This window comes from Echiichthys vipera, assembly GCF_963691815.1.
Source record: "Echiichthys vipera genome assembly, chromosome: 20".
NCBI lineage: Eukaryota > Metazoa > Chordata > Actinopteri > Perciformes > Trachinidae > Echiichthys > Echiichthys vipera.
The window spans coordinates 10370365-10388165 of record NC_139845.1 but is presented as its reverse complement, the minus strand read 5'-3'; the positions used below and the strand labels follow the sequence as shown (position 1 = coordinate 10388165).

At 38.8% G+C, this 17801-nt stretch overlaps 1 protein-coding gene across 1 annotated transcript in view; it reads left to right on the top strand.

The window, feature by feature from the left end:
• Nucleotides 1–17801, top strand: part of cacna1c (calcium channel, voltage-dependent, L type, alpha 1C subunit) — a gene marked incomplete at both ends in the record, with an annotated part of 197538 nt that overhangs the window by 158371 nt on the left and 21366 nt on the right. The window contains 20 exons of the mRNA XM_083935268.1: nucleotides 943–1103; nucleotides 1307–1380; nucleotides 1481–1632; nucleotides 1839–2040; nucleotides 2293–2413; nucleotides 2826–2940; nucleotides 3644–3761; nucleotides 4006–4075; nucleotides 4530–4662; nucleotides 5146–5275; nucleotides 6502–6561; nucleotides 6749–6855; nucleotides 10336–10423; nucleotides 10521–10628; nucleotides 10726–10778; nucleotides 10875–11021; nucleotides 11214–11415; nucleotides 11991–12149; nucleotides 12257–12367; nucleotides 15846–15929. Coding sequence (XP_083791394.1) covers nucleotides 943–1103; nucleotides 1307–1380; nucleotides 1481–1632; nucleotides 1839–2040; nucleotides 2293–2413; nucleotides 2826–2940; nucleotides 3644–3761; nucleotides 4006–4075; nucleotides 4530–4662; nucleotides 5146–5275; nucleotides 6502–6561; nucleotides 6749–6855; nucleotides 10336–10423; nucleotides 10521–10628; nucleotides 10726–10778; nucleotides 10875–11021; nucleotides 11214–11415; nucleotides 11991–12149; nucleotides 12257–12367; nucleotides 15846–15929 — 2395 coding nt within the window. The remainder of the gene's footprint in view (nucleotides 1–942; nucleotides 1104–1306; nucleotides 1381–1480; nucleotides 1633–1838; nucleotides 2041–2292; nucleotides 2414–2825; nucleotides 2941–3643; nucleotides 3762–4005; nucleotides 4076–4529; nucleotides 4663–5145; nucleotides 5276–6501; nucleotides 6562–6748; nucleotides 6856–10335; nucleotides 10424–10520; nucleotides 10629–10725; nucleotides 10779–10874; nucleotides 11022–11213; nucleotides 11416–11990; nucleotides 12150–12256; nucleotides 12368–15845; nucleotides 15930–17801) is intronic.

Below are 17801 nucleotides of genomic sequence, written 5' to 3'. Positions count from 1 at the left end.
GTCATGGGGACAAACTCAGCCTTTTCCACAAGTAGAGGAGACTTAACCGCAGTGTCCACAGTGTGAATGACACCTAGGAACTTTAGGTCATTTGAAGCAGCTCCTTGTAATTATATACTGCCATTTTGCCACTGTGCAAATACTGCACTAATGGCTTGACAAATTGTAGTTGTCCAGATACTGGTTCATAGGTGTAGGTAAAAAAAAATGTATGACCATTTGAGTGGACGGGTTCACAGAGGTGACTGCAAGTTGTGAAGCCTGCATTTACCACAAACCTTTATTGTTCAGCAGTAGAGGGCAGGAAAAGTGCAAAAGAACTTCTGTACATAACAACACTAAACACGGATGAGACAAATACAACCTCAAACAACAACAACATCAAAGATTGCTTAAAGAAAAAAATATTATAATAACATAAATCTGTTTTTTCAATGCTAAAATGAACCACTTGCATTTCCCTTGAGGTGTGAATCACAATACAACACATTTCCATTTAAATTTCTGTCTTCTTTCATGTCGTTCCTTTTTTCCTCTCAAATGCTGCATATCTTACTCTGCAACAAAGCTCGCCATACTGGCTTTTTCTTGGTGTGAAATGTCTTTGAGGATGACTAACTGTTTCACAGCTCTGCTCTCTAAGAACAGAAAACCACCGGCCAAAGGGTGATGTCATCACTACTCTGTAGACACACTAATTGACTCTTTCTTTTTCTTTTCTCTCCTCCGCTGTTTGTTTTTCACTCTCTTCTTCACTTGTTTCTTTTGAGCATTCTTTGTTTATTCTTATTTCTTCTCACATCTTCCTCTTTCTTTTCTCCCTTGCGTGCCTCTCTGCTTTCTTTCCAATGTCCCTCCTTACCTCTCTTACCTTCTTTTCTCTCCCATCTTTCCTTGCCTCTTCATCTCTCTCTCTCTCAATTTCTGCTTCTTCCTCTTCAGTCGATACTCTCGGAGGTGGAATAGGTTGTGCAGGAGGAAGTGCAGGGCAGCTGTCAAATCGCAAGTTTTCTATTGGCTGGTCATCTTCCTTGTTTTCCTCAACACTCTGACCATTGCCTCTGAACATCACCAGCAGCCTCAGTGGTTAACCGATGTACAAGGTACGTAAGCACACCCATACACACATACATTCACATACACACAAACACTGATGTTACATCTATTCACTATGATTGTAGCTAAATTATTCACCTTTTTGCATTGTCCGATTTTCCTGTTACCCCTTTTGTTCCACCTTTATTTACTTTTTCCAACCCCTTCCGCCTCCCTTCTTTTCTTCTCTTCTTTTTTTCCTCCTCCTCAGACATAGCCAACAAGGTGCTGCTAGCACTCTTCACTGGTGAGATGCTGTTGAAGATGTACAGTCTCGGTCTGCAGGTCGGTGACCTATGAGTTTTAAGGGAAACAGTAATTTTTCTAAATTCTAAGACTATCAAGATAATTTAAGCTCCCGTCTCCTCTACTTGCCACTGCACAGGCGTACTTTGTTTCGCTCTTCAATCGCTTTGACAGCTTCGTAGTGTGTGGCGGAATTCTTGAGACCATTCTGGTGGAAACTAAGATCATGTCTCCTCTCGGCATCTCCGTCTTACGTTGTGTACGCTTGCTGCGAATCTTCAAAATAACCAGGTTAGTATAGACATTTTTAATATTGACAATTATTGAGTATCCCATTGCCCTTCCACACACACATACACACACATTTGAAAGTCAGCTATCACTGCACTGGACAATGAAATACAATATCAACTATTGTTTTGCCCAATGCCCTCAGAAGCACCTGTATGTATTTTTTTTCCACATGCACACACATTAACATGACATCTCTCCCCCAGATACTGGAACTCCTTGTCCAACCTGGTGGCTTCCCTGCTAAACTCGGTTCGCTCTATCGCATCCCTGCTGCTTCTGCTCTTCCTCTTTATCATCATCTTCTCCCTGCTCGGCATGCAGCTCTTTGGGGGAAAATTCAACTTTGACGAGACCCGACGCAGCACCTTTGACAACTTTCCCCAGTCTCTGCTTACCGTGTTTCAGGTAATGATACTGCGTATGATTTTGGTCTGCACCTTGTTATCCTCTCAACCTGTCTTCTTTACTCAGCTTGTGTCCATGAAATGATGATCTTTGTCTTCTACATGTGTACACTGCAAAGAGTCATTTAATCTAGCGTGGGTCTTAAAATGAAATGTAATATATCACTGTCACACGGGTGATTCTTCTTTCCAATGAAAATCACATTTTTATGCAGGAGAGTTTTTTAAATTAAATGTATTTCTTTCTCCACAGATCCTAACAGGAGAGGACTGGAACTCTGTGATGTATGATGGTATCATGGCGTATGGTGGACCGTCCTTTCCTGGCATGCTGGTCTGCATTTACTTCATCATCCTCTTCATCTGCGGAAACTGTATCCTGACCCCTGTATAGCATAGCTACATAGCAGCGATATAATGTGGATCTGAAGGGAGTTGGAGTGATGATTATCTCAAAAGTCTGGAGCAAAGATTGACAGCCAAACTTGTTTTCTGATTCTGTCAAATGGCATCCTATCAGCTAGATAGCAATGTGACTGATTTGACTAAAATCTAACCCCTATTTAGAATGCAGTTGCAGGAGGGGGAGGGTGTGTTTTGCATGGGGATACATTCATGAGGCCAAAACTGTTTGCTGGAGGTCCATGAGTATCTCTACTCAAGCAGTCAGTGTCTTTCAGATGCAGAAAGGTTACTTATTATTCATTTAGCCTACCAGGATTGTTTCCAACCAATCACACTGATGATGTGATGGGTCAGCATCCTTAGCTTCACTCCTTTGAACAGATATCTTACTGAATGTCTTCTTGGCCATCGCTGTCGACAATCTGGCTGACGCTGAGAGCCTGACATCCGCCCAGAAAGAAGAGGAAGAGGAGAAGGAGAGGAAAAAACTGGCTAGGTAAAACAGAAAGAAAAAGAAAGACGGGTAGACAGTTAGCCATGGGAAAGAAGGAAAAGCAAAGAAAACTATTTTGGGGTTTGACAAGCATGAAAAAATTGGTAGAGAGAGAGAGTCGGAGAGTTTGGCTAACTCTCTGAAAGCATCAAGTGAGAGCTTTAGCTTACAGCATCCCGGATAGTCAGTGATGCCCAGAGGCATTTAAGGATGCTTATACCGGAGCCTTGAAATCAAAGTATTAAATGTGATTACCAATTAGAACTTGAATGTATTACTGTGTTTTTAAGACAGTCTGACCTCTGCCGTCTCTGCTTTTCTCTCTAAACCAATTTTATCAAATGATTTTAGCGTCTCATTGCCTACAAAGGTAATTTTTCAGTAATGGTAATGTGAGATTTTAGTGCAGCTGAGGCAGATAGTGTCCACCCCAGTGGCACAAATCATTAAATGTCCATTTTGGTTACAACCTGTATTGATCTGATGAAAAGAAATGTGATGGAAAGCAGCCATTTGCCTGCTCACTATGTGTTTGGTTTGATTATACGAACACAACCATACTCTTTGACTGAAATACTCTCTATCGTCATACATCTGTGTGTTTACTTTGCCCGTCTGGTGTTCATTCAAATGTGATTCAGTACACATCAGTGGATTAACATGGGGCTAACATTGCTAATCTTCTTTTCCTCCGACTTTCTCCAAGGTTGGCCAGTCCAGAGAAGCGTCATGCCAATGAGAAGCCGCCTCTGGTGGAGGAGAAGAAGGAGAAGATAGAGCTGAAGTCCATCACTTCTGATGGAGAGACCAACACTGCTACTAAGGTAAACACACACATACACATACACGCACATATCAAGAAAGTGTCCACAGAATTCAATTAGTAAGAACAAGTGTGTATGCAGTCATAGAAATAGATGAACTCATAAATAAACGTTATTCTTTTTTAACTGTTTATTCAGCACACATATAACACTTTACAACAAAACCCACAACTACAGAGATATAATAGATAAATAGTACTTCATTAATTGTAATAATGACAAGTACTTTTGTCTCCTCCTGCAGATTCACATGGATGACTACTGTGGAGATGAGAGTGAAGAGAAGAATCCATATCCTGCCAATGATTACATAGGTAATGCACAAACCAGATGTGTGGGCTGTATGTACGGAAAAATGATAAGATGAACGATTGGTTGAAAATTAAAACCTGTGTCTGGTCTATGTGACATCCCCATAAAAGGACTTTTGCAAAAACAGACATCTGATAAAGTAGTTCTCTTCCCATGTATATGAGTAAGCCTTCTAACATTTTTTGGGGTACTGTTTTCTATTCACCCAAAATGCATTCTTTTGTCAATTTTTTCCAGGTGGATATGTGCAAAAACGTGGGAAAACCAACTGCTCAACAACCCTGTTTCTAATTTATAATTTAATTTCAATGTCAACAGGGTACAATTGTTTCTTTGTGTGACCTTCTGCTAAGGCACCCATACTTTTAGACTTTAAGCTCTACATTCCCCAGTTTTTGTCATCATTTTATTGTCTCCTATTTACTCTGACGATTATCCTCTCCTCCCTCTCATCAGGAGATGATGAAGACGAAGAGCCAGAGATGCCGGTGGGCCCGAGGCCGCGACCACTCTCCGACATTCAGTTGAAGGAGAAGGCCATTCCCATGCCTGAGGCCCGCGCTTTCTTTGTCTTCAGCCACACCAACAAGTAAAACGTGTTTCATGCTTCTCGCGGTCAGTATGGTCTGCGCGGTATGTATGGTCATGTTGCCTCGCCAACATTTTTTAAAAACGCGGATGAGTCATACAGACCTGCTGCAATGATTGGCTAGAAGCAGGAGCCAGAATTTCTATTGACTGAGCATGCATCTAAGGCTGGGAGGTCAATTTTTGTAACCATTTTAACTGCGTTTAATAGGAACAACTAGACTTTTGCGGACGCCATAACCGCAGACTGCACTGTCCCCATCGCACCGTGCCGACCGCACCGTGCCGACCGCACCGTGCCGCAAGGAAGCATGAAACAGACATAAGAGCATACTGTAGTTCTGCCGTCTGCCTATCTTCCCCTCCCCATCTTCTCTTCTGTCTCTTCCGATCTTTCCTCAGTATTCCTATCTCTGTCATATAAAATGTTCTATTATTTTTGTAACAAGAGACTCAAATATATTTTTATCACTTTGTTTTCTAGATTCAGGATTCTGTGCCATAAGATCGTCAACCACAACATCTTCACCAACCTCATCCTCTTCTTCATCCTACTCAGTAGCATCAGTCTGGCAGCAGAGGACCCGGTCAAGAATGACTCCTTTAGAAACCAGGTAGAACAAGCAGTAAAAAAAAACGTCCAGTAAAGTGTAATTACATACAAATATACATTAAGCAAAGACATTGTAGTCATCATTAGTTGCCCACATGCATTGATTCTGTACTAAATGGATTATAGCCGACAGCAACATACTGTATAAAGGAACCAAAGCTTATTGTAACTGGCCTGTTACACTTAATGAGATTTCCTCCAGAGTACTGCAACTGTGATTTACTTCATGTTAAGACGATGTTAAGCTTTGTTGTCAATTTAACCCTTAATTTTTTTTGAGCCAGGCTGGCAGCTTAGAGCACAGAAAATATGGTTTAAAAATGTATACCCCTTAGGTGTTTTTGTTAATCTGCATTTAACCAGAAAAGTGAATTGATCGTATTATTAAGAAATGTCATCAGTTAATTATAACACAACAGTAAATACTGTATATACAACCTTAAGACAAAACATGTACTATTTGTATCTATGGATGATATAGCAGCACTGAAGTTATATACACTAATAGAGCATCAGCGTTTATTTATTAATGTTGTTTAGTGTGTATAGGGTGTAACTTGTGAGCTGTAGTCTAATCTAAAGACTGAGCACTGTGTGTACTGCATCTATTTCCGTATATTGTTTCTTTCAAGATCCCCTGGGGGCTAATAAAGATCTGTTTTATTGTATTTTCCTTGGCTATGGTATGGGCTGCCATATATTACTTTACCTCAAATTAACCTTTGTCTAAAACCGTAATGAAATAATGCATCCTCTTTTTTAGATTCCACTCTGTTGTCAAAGCCTATTTTAGTCCCATGGGAATTAATTATCCTCAGACCTGAACCTCAACATCCAAGGCCATGCTACAGTTGACCATAAATTCAGCTTTAACCCCTTAAGCATTGAACTTCCTCCTGATGCTCTCTTTATTTCAACTGTGTAAACAATTCCATGGAAGCATAGACCTATAGAGTTGTGTTGTTATTGGTGGAGCTGTAAAAGTGACACGAATGGAAAAGTAGTTTTTGAAGACTGAGGATTCCTTGGTTCAGTCAAAATTTGTCATATGGCAACTGTGACTGATGACATTATGCCTCTATTTCCTGCTCAATCAGATAGCCATTGAATATTGTTCTCAATCCCAGGAATGCTGTTGTGTAGTGTCCGTTAGTTCAGTAGTATCATAGAAATGGCATCTCTAAACTAAAATCAGTGATTCTATTGTTTTTGTGTTTGTTTTTTCAGATCCTGGGCTATGCAGACCATGTCTTTACTGGACTCTTCACCATAGAGATCATTCTTAAGGTAGTATTTAATGTGTATGATATAGAATGAGTGGGCCTGTAATCTGTAAGTGCTGCAGTATTCATCAGCTTTACTTTCATGTGGTCCCAATCTTTTTAAACATCTACATGGTTCATCATACGTGCTCCTCATGTACACTACTAAGCTGTGGTTTTATCCTTCTTTATTTGAACTTTGACCCATACAGATGACAGCCTATGGGGCCTTTGTTCATAAAGGTTCATTCTGTAGAAACTATTTCAATATTCTGGACCTGGTGGTGGTCAGTGTGTCCCTCATCTCCTCTGGAATACAGTGAGTGCAATACAATGTTTCCTGATGCATGTTTTATACTGTTGTCCTATGACCAACATTATTTGGCATCAATTCCAAGCGACATCATCAGTGAAGCTTACAATATCATCAAACATACATTTGTGTTATTACATGTTAAAAGACTGGACTAGTCAGCCAGATAATGATAGTGTATGAGACATGAGTCCAGTCTGAGAACACGTACATCAAGTTGTAATGTGGAAAAGTAAAGTGGGGAAAGACTTATGTTAATGTAAATTACCCCATGCTTCACACACACTTATACACATAACTTTACACTTCATTACTCCCAATCCCTTTGTCTCTTTGTGATGTTTATTAAATGTGTTCCCCACTTCTTGTTGCATATAACACATTTAATTGCTGTGTGATATGCCTGATGTTTAATATGCTATGCTACACTCTCTGTCTCTAATTCCTAATAGACTAGACTTCTCGACGTAAGTCCACATTAGTTTACAATAATAATCTCCTTAACAGACCTTTACCTTAACTGTGTAAAACTTTCACTCTTTTGATTTTGGTATTTCTATGGTCCTGGAGAGTTTTAGCCGAAGCCTCATTCAGAGCAAGAAAAAGAAACCCAGTTGGTGGGATATTTGATAATAAATGGGTGATCTGCTATTATGAACACATGATATGCTTTTGCACTCGAAGCATACCAAATTGCCTCTTTAGAAACATCAGCATAATTGGTTTTGAACCAAAGATTATGTATTTTTTTGGCAGAGGAGCCCCTGGGTTCTCTAATACAGTAGTCACCTGTCAAATCCAGTAAATGTTAATACGTATATATTCTTTTACATATATTTTGGGGCAGCTCAAACTCAGCTCTCATATGGATAAACTGAACTCTCCTGGGTTATAGAAATGACACCTTGATGCTAAAATGTGGTTTTTGCCTGTTAAATGTAGTGTGTGGGGGGATTTTTCTTGGATGTATCACAGTCAAATGAATTGCGATGATGCTGCGTTTATAAATATCTATAAACTGCTTTTTACTACAGTCTCAATATTTATTATAGGACAGGGTCATTTGGAGAAAATATGAAAATATTGTTGATCAGTTACATCAATAGCGATGTTTTAGGGTTGACTAGTGGTGCTTTTGCAAAATGTTTACACAGTGAGATTTATGATGAATAATCATCAGTTATGTGGATACCATGACTAAGTGGGTAAAGGCTAATGATAAAACATTTAGAACAACCTGGTAAATTCAATTTAATCACTTTACTGTAATGTGTTTAAGCCTTTCAAACCAGGAACAGACACTTACGCCATTTTACAAAATCCCAACTCTAAGACAATATCTAGTCTCATAAAACGATTACAATTTAATATTGATATATTGTCTAGCTCTAACTTAATGTATGTTTGCTTTCAATACTGTTTTGCTGTTATTACTACATAATATTGAAGTATCTCTCTGGGGATATACTGTAAATATATATTATATTTATATATATATATATATATATGTATATATCATATATTATATTTATATATATATTATACATGTATATATATATATATATATATATATTATCTCTCTTGCTTTCCATTTAAGTATGTGTGTACATTGAAGTAACACTGTAGAGAAGCAGAATTGAAATGACAAAAGTTTACAAAGAGGTTAATATACAGTATAATGTGCAAATGAAAAGGCAAACTATACCAGACAGACAGACAGCATTTCTGCTAATCTTGTGTAGTCTCATAAAAGTGTGTGTGTGGACATCATAGGATAAACATAAGTTCACATGAAAGCACTATGGCAATATGGTTTATATGATACAATTGACCTCTTATCTCTGGATGGAAACAGTATGTTTCTGAGGAAACTAGTTAGAATCAGGTGTGTAACAGGTGTATCATTCCCCACAACCCAGTCCACTGAAACACAACTCTATTCATTTACTATTTTTGCAACATTTAAAAAAGTCAAATTTAAAATTCAGTTGGTTTGACTGTGATATGTTGCTGAAGAAATCCTTCATGAACTACAGTACCTTTAACTGCCTTGAAACTTTACCTTCCTGTGTAAAAACTGTTGCACAACAGGCCTTTCCTTACCTTCTGACTAAAAGTCGACACAGAGTAATGTCATTCCCTTTAAATCACTCCTTTAAGCATCCAAAAAGTCACTCCCTTAAAACGATACATTGACATTTTGAATACACGTTTCCTTCTACCTTTGTGACACTATGGGGAAATGTTTTGTATATCACCGGCTTATTACTGTAGTTCAAGCTTTTACCAAAGATGTATTGTAAAAATTCAAAATGTCAAGGTCTTCGTTTGATTCTTTTGTTTAGTATGTAGAAACTTTTTCCTTTGAACCACTTCCTTTAAAAGTTCACACCTTTTGACCTTAGGCTTGAACTGACACTCTCTTACAGCACAATGACCTGTTTGCCTGTTTGTGTCTTTGGGTTGGTCTTTCTGTGTTGTACAGATGTACAAATTACATGTACTGTATTTTTCTGTGGTGTATAACATAAACATGTTAGCTATATTGTTATTATTATTATTATTATTATTATTATTCCATTTCTGATTAAGATATGTGGGATATGCTGATATTATTCAGGTTTCAGAAGCATTCCCTGGACATGTATACAGTAAATTCAAAACATCTGTCTTAATTAGGGGTTTTACTGCAGTTTGCAGCAGTTGAGGGCCTCTTGCCTGTTTACGATTATTGTACACAAACCAACTAACCAACCGTTTGGCTGAGAGGCATGCCTACTTAAAAAGCCCCAAAATATCTGGTCGTTAGGAGAAACACGCCTTCTTTTAAGCATTATGAAAGACTTGAATGTCAACATCGCAACACCTCAAAAATCAAATTTTTATAATTATTTACATTTCTTAATTTTCATTTGCCATGTGAAGAGCTTGGCAGGATTGTATTTTGAAAAAATAAGGGAAAAAACAGTGAATATTTTTGGCATGTAAAGGCAGTCATTGTCAGTCAGTAAAAAAATATTTTTTTTTAAAGCAAATATAGTAAATGATAATTATTTTAGAAGTAAAAATGTACTAAAGCAGACTTTAATCCAGTATCTTTTACTTAGCCACCAGTCTGTGTTTGACTTCTTGAGAATAATGTGCACGTCGTCCAATCTCCTGTTAAATATCTGGTCTATTGTTTAAAAGTTTAAAATATGTTAGACATTGCTTTTCTCTTATTTTGTATCACACTTCCTGTTAAGTTTCACATGTGATTTGCCTTCAGTTGTCCAGTTAACTTATAATATATAATATATACTGTATCATTTCAGTTTCCTTAGCTTACGTGTTGTCCCGATCTCTAGTTTCTCTCGTTCATACTACAGTTTGTCTTGACGAATTGCGTTTGTGTTTTGTCTCAACCTTGCAAATATGTCTTAATAGTGAAATGTGTGTCTAATCAGTTTGACTGGTCAGTAGTTAAATCCTATGTGTTTGTTTCAGGTCCAGTGCAATTAATGTGGTGAAGATCCTGAGAGTTCTGCGGGTGCTCAGACCACTGAGGGCCATCAACAGAGCCAAAGGACTAAAGGTTAGAACACTCACAGAACACAGCGGCACATAATACTCTCTTCTGAGCAAAAAGGACACAACATAATACTCACTATTATTTATATTGTGCTTTCCAGCATGTAGTGCAGTGCGTGTTTGTGGCCATCCGGACCATCGGCAACATTGTCATCGTCACCACGTTGCTCCAGTTCATGTTCGCCTGTATCGGAGTACAACTTTTTAAGGTAAAGAGGAAAGGAAGGAAAGAAGAAATAGGGCCTTCATGAAACGTCGTCAGTGATAATGTCCTTATCAAGCTATTTGCCTATGCTTTTCCATCAGGGCAAGTTCTTCACCTGCACCGACAGCTCCAAACAAACTCATGCAGACTGCAGGTGGGAGATCCCTCACGCACGCTTGTTGAACTCACTCTTATAGCATTACTACTGGATAAAACGTATCTGTGTGTGTGTGTTTAATTGTATTTACAGGGGTTCCTACATTATGTATAAGGATGGTGATGTGGGGAAGCCTGAAAGAGCCCAGAGAGTGTGGGAGAACAGTGAATTTAACTTTGATGATGTCTTGCAAGGCATGATGGCCCTGTTTGCTGTGTCTACCTTCGAGGGCTGGCCAGGGTGTGTGAATACATACAAACACAATACACATGTATTTTGATCTCCATACTATATCACCACTGTGCTTGCTTACTCCTGCTATCCTACCATATCATTTCTGCTTCTTACTGGAGTAATTGAGTGTTAAGTGCGTTTCTTTTCCCCCTCCTGCAATCTCTACCTCCCTACTTTTCTTCGATGAATCTTCCATAGGTTACTGTACCGGGCCATAGACTCTCACGCTGAGGATGTAGGGCCCATCTACAACTACCGTGTGGTCATCTCCATTTTCTTTATCATCTACATCATCATCATTGCCTTCTTCATGATGAACATCTTCGTCGGTTTCGTCATCGTCACATTCCAGGAGCAAGGAGAGCAAGAATATAAGAACTGTGAGCTGGACAAGAACCAGGTACTTTTCTGTCTGTTATCAACTGTTGTGCACACCTTTCCGTGTGTATAACTGAAGCTATTAAGCTTTTGTTTAGCAGCAAGATAGACATGAAGTATAAATTTCAGGTTACAGTAGAAGGAGAGTGACTATGCTGTTCTGACTGAAGTGGGGAAAGTCATTTTGTCATTCAGGAGGCACATGGGAGAAGGAATGGAGACCAGGCAGTGGGGTGAGACATCTGGAGAGGCTGAACATGATTTTTAGGGGCTGAACTACTTCAGGAGTGCAGCCAGAAGGGAGCTGCAGCAGTTCAGACAGAAGATGAGACTAAAGCTGTGTCCCTGCAGCTGCGTTTTCTGTGATGATCAGTGTCTCTGCAAGAACATGGAAATGCACATGGGGCTGGAAGAGTAGTCTCGGCTGGAAAAGGCTTTTTTAGACTGCCAAGAGACAATTTCACAGCTTTTCCTCCATGAGAGACGGAGTGATGAGGAGTTGGGGAACTGCATCACCAGACAAAAGTTAAAGGCCAATGTGAATTTGCTCACGTGTTTGTGTGTGTGTGTGTGTGTGTGTGTGTGTGTCTGTCACAGCGCCAATGTGTGGAGTATGCTTTGAAGGCACGTCCGTTGCGTCGCTACATCCCCAAGAACCCTTACCAGTACAAGGTGTGGTATGTGGTCAACTCCACCTACTTTGAGTACCTGATGTTCACACTCATTCTTCTCAACACCATCTGTCTGGCCATGCAGGTGAGTCTCACACGTACACACTCATCAAATGAGGAGAGATATCAGTCAGGGCTTTAGACAACTACTCTATTTGTGGAAATGAATGAGTTGTTTATGTGTCATTGCAGCATCATGGACAGACCCATGGTTTCAATGATGCCATGAACATCCTCAACATGCTCTTCACTGGACTCTTCACTGTGGAGATGATCCTTAAACTGATTGCCTTCAAACCAAGGGTAGGTCCACTTCCCTTGCTGCAGAGTAGAATAATTATCTAGTGTAATACAGTAGAGTAGAGCAGAACATGGTATCTTCTGGATTCAGTAGGTAACAGTAAAAGATTTGGTCGAACAAATGTACAAATATATGTCCTGCTACTAATAACTTACAATCAATGAATAGAATAGAATAAAATAGTCAAATACTGTATATTTTAGGCACTGAATCGCATTAATTGCAAGTCACTACTCACTGATATTTCCTAATCCCTATTTAACTTCCTCCAGATGATAATTACCACATCATGGATTCAAAACACGATTAGTTGATGGTATCCTGTGGTTTTTAATCTCACTGCTCCCTTGTTACCCTGCTGTTGCTATGTACTGTAGCTGTGTGGGTCCTGCTGCATCATCTATTTAAACAGTAACAGATGGGAATGCTTCTCCCTATTACAGCAGGGTTAGGGGAAAATGCTTGAACACATCAACAGCGAAAACACAGTTTATATGATATTGTTTTGTCTCTGTTGTTGCATGGTGCAGGTGTAAATTTAAAGATGGGTATAAGAGTATGTATTTTCAGTTAATGCCTTTTTACAGTTTTTGTTGAACCCATAGACTGTATATAAAGATGGATTAGTTTCTACTTCCTCAAAAGGGACAAGTTATCCCCGGATACAGGTGCCACAATGTGGAGTAGGGATTGGGCAGTGGAGCCAGGTTATCGAAGTGCTGTCCACACCCGCTCAAGATCAGGAGATGTCAATCATAACGTTTCACCCTGGTTTTGTAGCATCAAATAGCTAATTCAAATCAACACCAAACGTCAGTGTGATAAAAACTACTTATAATAACAGGAACCATCTGAAGGGGTGGGATTTATGACCTAAACTAAGCTGTCCATCTTTATATACAGTCAGTGACTTAAAACACAAAGTCTATGTACTGTAAAAAAAAATGCCATTATTTGAATTGTGTAAAGGAATTAATTTTAATTATTTTCATTTTATACATGTGAAATTATTTGCTGAAAGTTATTTGTCAGGATTAATGAATGTCATCCTAAAAAATATCAGTATTTGGGAGCCAGGGTTTTCTAACTACTGATTAAAACAAAATTATTTTGTTTTTCCAATTAGCTATGAAATCCAAATCATGTTGTACAAAATGATATCTTGTAATAAGTCTTGAAAATAATTATCTACTTGCACCATTTAGTCTGAGTAACATAATGCATTCCTTGTAGTAATTTCAGGCACAGGCGGCTCCAGTTGGAATTAACCCTCTAATCGTGCAGGACAACCTTTAAGGCTTGGGAATTGACTTCATGCTGCGCTGCATTATGTATGTAAGGTTGAGTAATGTTTACCTCAATTACGGCTAATTTAAACTGCCCGATTTTCAAAAGCTGTTCTGCTGCACAAATTGTAAAGATATGAGTTTAGTCTCCGGGCGGCTGTGGCTCAGTTGGTAGAATGAGTCGGACAACTTGTGTCATGGTTGTTGTGTCCTTGGGCAAGACACTTCACCCACCTTGCCTTGGGTGAATGTGTAAGACTGCTGTATGTTTGAGGAGGTGGTTGGAGGGGCATAGGTGCTGATTAGAAGCCACGCTTCTGTTAGTCTGCCCTAGGAACCTGGACTCTGTAAAGCGCCTTGAGTACCGCACTACAGGCGCTTTATAAAAATATAAATCCAGTCCATTATATAATAAACGCAGCATGAAGACACGTTCGCAAGCCAAATGTACCACTTAATTTGTGCGTGCGTGAGATGATGTGCCTTGATTTCATTGGTTTAAACAGTCGGGACCAGCTCACTGACACTTTTTTTTTTAGGTATTACAGACATCTGGAATCAGCTGAAGTTACATTTCTCTGTGGGAAAAGACTTGTGCTAATGCCTTTTCACTTTTGATAGGTTTCACTGTCTCAGCCTTCTTCTTCTGTTTTTTTTTAACTGTGATGTATGGTTCTGAACATCTGAGCAAATTGTTGAATTTGTGTCAACCTTCTTCTCAACTTACTATTTTAAAACTGATGTGTGTCTATGTTAGTTTGTCATAACCACTCCATACATTAGCGTTTAGTGACTAATGCTGAGCTCTATTAATGTTTAACCTTTTGTTTTACATTAATATTCCTACACCTCCGAACTACTTCATTAAAACCACTATAGAATGGAATATAAATATATCATATTGATCTTCTCTCAGCTTCTTACTGTATCAATTTAGCAGGTTAATGCAAACAGTTGAGTGGTATTTGTGCATCCTTTGTTTTTTTATAATTTAAAAATACTCTGTAGGTGTACTACAGGATATCGTCAGTGTAAAATAAGACTTTGAGACTAAAAGGTAGAGGCCTCACATCTCATCATCAAGACAATGATCCTTCTAATCCCCCTGCTAAAACTTACAACCATCTTTAGAAATACAATAACTACCTAATTCTAATAATTTTGCACAGCATTCGCACATCCATGGTAACATCATTAGCCTTCCTAGCCCACAGTGAATAAAAAAGGATGGAAATCTGTGTAATTGGAAAACAGCCTGGATTTGACTGAGATGTAATTTGCTTTATAGTATATGGAAATGTTTCTGAAAAGGCAAGGTCAGTTTCCAAATTATTCTTGTTAGATCTCAGCTGTCAGGTTCAAGGATACTAAAGCTGTGTCTCGACACCAGACCATAACACAGTCCTTCTAAGATGCAGCTTTCTCATTTTACAGTACATTGAAGACTTCAGGTGGAAGACTTAAACAACTGCGATCTGCCATCTAACACACGATAACACAGCAGGAAAATCAGCTGCAACTGATGAACACATACTGCAAAAGGAAACTAGTTGATTCCTTTTTTTTTTTATTAACATTTATTTACCAGGAACATTCCCATTAAGAGAGTCAAGGCCAAAACAACAGCATAAAAAGTTTTTTATAAAAGAAAACCTTTTTTTAATCGTCACATTAAGAAAAGCAAGAACATTCATTCTATACAAATCTCACAAAGATTCCTCTCAAAGGGAAACACAGATTGCAATCCTGCAATCACACTCGCTAAAGATGAAGCAGAACTACTCATAATGATGTTGTCTGCATAAAAAACACAAGTTTTATTACCGGTAATAACTTTGCAACACAAATTATTGATAAATTGTAAATATAATAGGACACAGTATAGATCCTTGTGGGACACCATTTTGTATATTTAAAAAGCTAGAAAATACAGTAGCCCATCAACTTGTACGAATTGTATTCTACTGCTCAAGAAGACAGCCCTATGTTAAGCCAACCTGTAACATAATTAGAATTAGTGTCCTTTCATGTGTTGGTTCATCAGCTGATTTATTTCCTGTTTCCTCAGTGTACTGTACAGCCTCGTACCACCTTAATAGGGCTGCGAAGTGGCAGCAGATGTTGTTTTCCTTCTAACCTACCTTTCTTACCCTCCTCCTCCTCCTCCTCCTCCTGCTCACCTCATCCTGTGTAGGGGTACTTTAGTGATCCCTGGAATGTGTTTGATTTCCTCATCGTAATTGGCAGCATAATAGACGTCATTCTCAGTGAGATCAACGTAAGTACGATGCCCACTCTCACTCTCCTTGTCGTTCCCTCTTTCTCTCTGTCTTGTGCCCTCTTGCTTCTTCTGAATCTTTCATTTCCTGCCACTCTCCTCTTCTTTGTGGCTATTCTGTGTTGTACTGTGTCTTTTCTCTTCTTCTCTCTTTCTCTGCCTCCTCTTTCTCTCCATCCTTAACTCCAAGATGGCCGCTGCTACTCAGGGGACCCCGACCACAAGGGTTCCTGAGCAAGAACAAGCTTCTTCCTGGGTTTCTTAAAAAGCCGAGGGAACAGAGGCAGGGTTTAGCTTTGAACACAAAGGGTTCCTGTCTTGCGTCCTCCTTCCTTATTCCTTACAGAATCTCAGATGTTGTCGGGTTCTTGATTTTTTTTTAAACTTTTTGTCAGACTGTGACATGTCCTCAGGTTTGAATCCCTCACTAACTGAACTAACTCACTGACCAATCACAAACAGACTTACGCATCATTATTTAACTACAGCAACAGGGGTGTTTTTTTGTTGTGATTTTGTTGCAATTTGTTCTTTACTGTTGTTCTTGTTGTTGACATTTTCCTCTCATGGACAAGCATGACCGATCGCCGCTGCTCTTCCTCTGCTGTACATCTCTTTCAGACTGCCCCCTTCTTTTCTTTTTTTTTGCCGTTGAATTTTGTTGATTCTTTCCCTTTTTCCTCCTACTAAAACTCCAATGCTCATGTATATAATGTTTTTATCTTATTTTTCTCCTCTCTCCTTTGATTTTCGTTATTTCCATCTTTTAAATGTCTTATGTTCTGTCCTTTTCTTCTGTTGTTTTTCTGTTCTTTCCACCCCTACGCAGCATTATTTTGTTGATGCATGGAACACATTTGATGCCTTGATAGTTGTGGGTAGCATTGTTGACATAGCGATCACTGAGGTTAACGTAAGTAGTCCAACTCCCTCCCTCCCTTCCTGCCTGCCTGCTCTGCCATTCCCACACACACAAACAGACAGAGTGCTGATACCCATCTCGCATGCTTTCAAATGATTAGGAAACTTCAGCTGCACCACATTTGAACTTAAGAGTCGGCTGAAAAGGTCTGGAAGTGAAAACAGCCACATGCAGTGCAATCAAAACAGAGCACAGTGCCCTGTGAAGTGTTTATGTAATTTAAAACGTACAATTTTACAGTTAACTTAGAGAACTTTAACCCATGATGATAATTATTATCATTTGATTTATAATTAATTTGTTGGCTGTTGGGGAACATTGTCAATACACAATCATATTATTTTTGGTTAAATGTAATGTTTATAACAATGTGTTCCCCCTTCCTGCGCATTTATCTTCAGCAGTGTAATTAGGCTGCAATTAAATCTTTATTCCCTTAGTTATCGTTTTATTTTGCATAGATATTCTAATATTTGAAACTGCTCAGATAGGTATTCACGCCTCAGTCTGCTGAGCATCAATAGCATCAAAAACTATTGCATTTGTCAATAGAACCTGTTGCATTGTCTCAGCACTTGGTCTGGTTTCACATTTGTTTGATCTTTTATCATTGCCACAGGGAATAGCATGCTGGACACTGTATAGCATGACAGTAAAGGTGGTATATCCAGGCCTGGTACTGTATATAATGTTTACAGAAGAGATGGTGGATGCAAAAGAAAGATTTTCTGGAAGAAAGGAACAAATACAGGTTCTAATGTTTGAACATTGGTGTTTGGACCCGAGGGTCATGAAACACTCCCAATTCATAAATCACCAGGGAAACTATAAATTCAAATGAGAAAAATACAAGTTGCAGGTTTTTTTATTTTTTATTGTTGTCCAACATAGCAATGTGCAGACATGGGGAACAATTTGATCCATAAATGGATTTACTCAGGACCCATGAA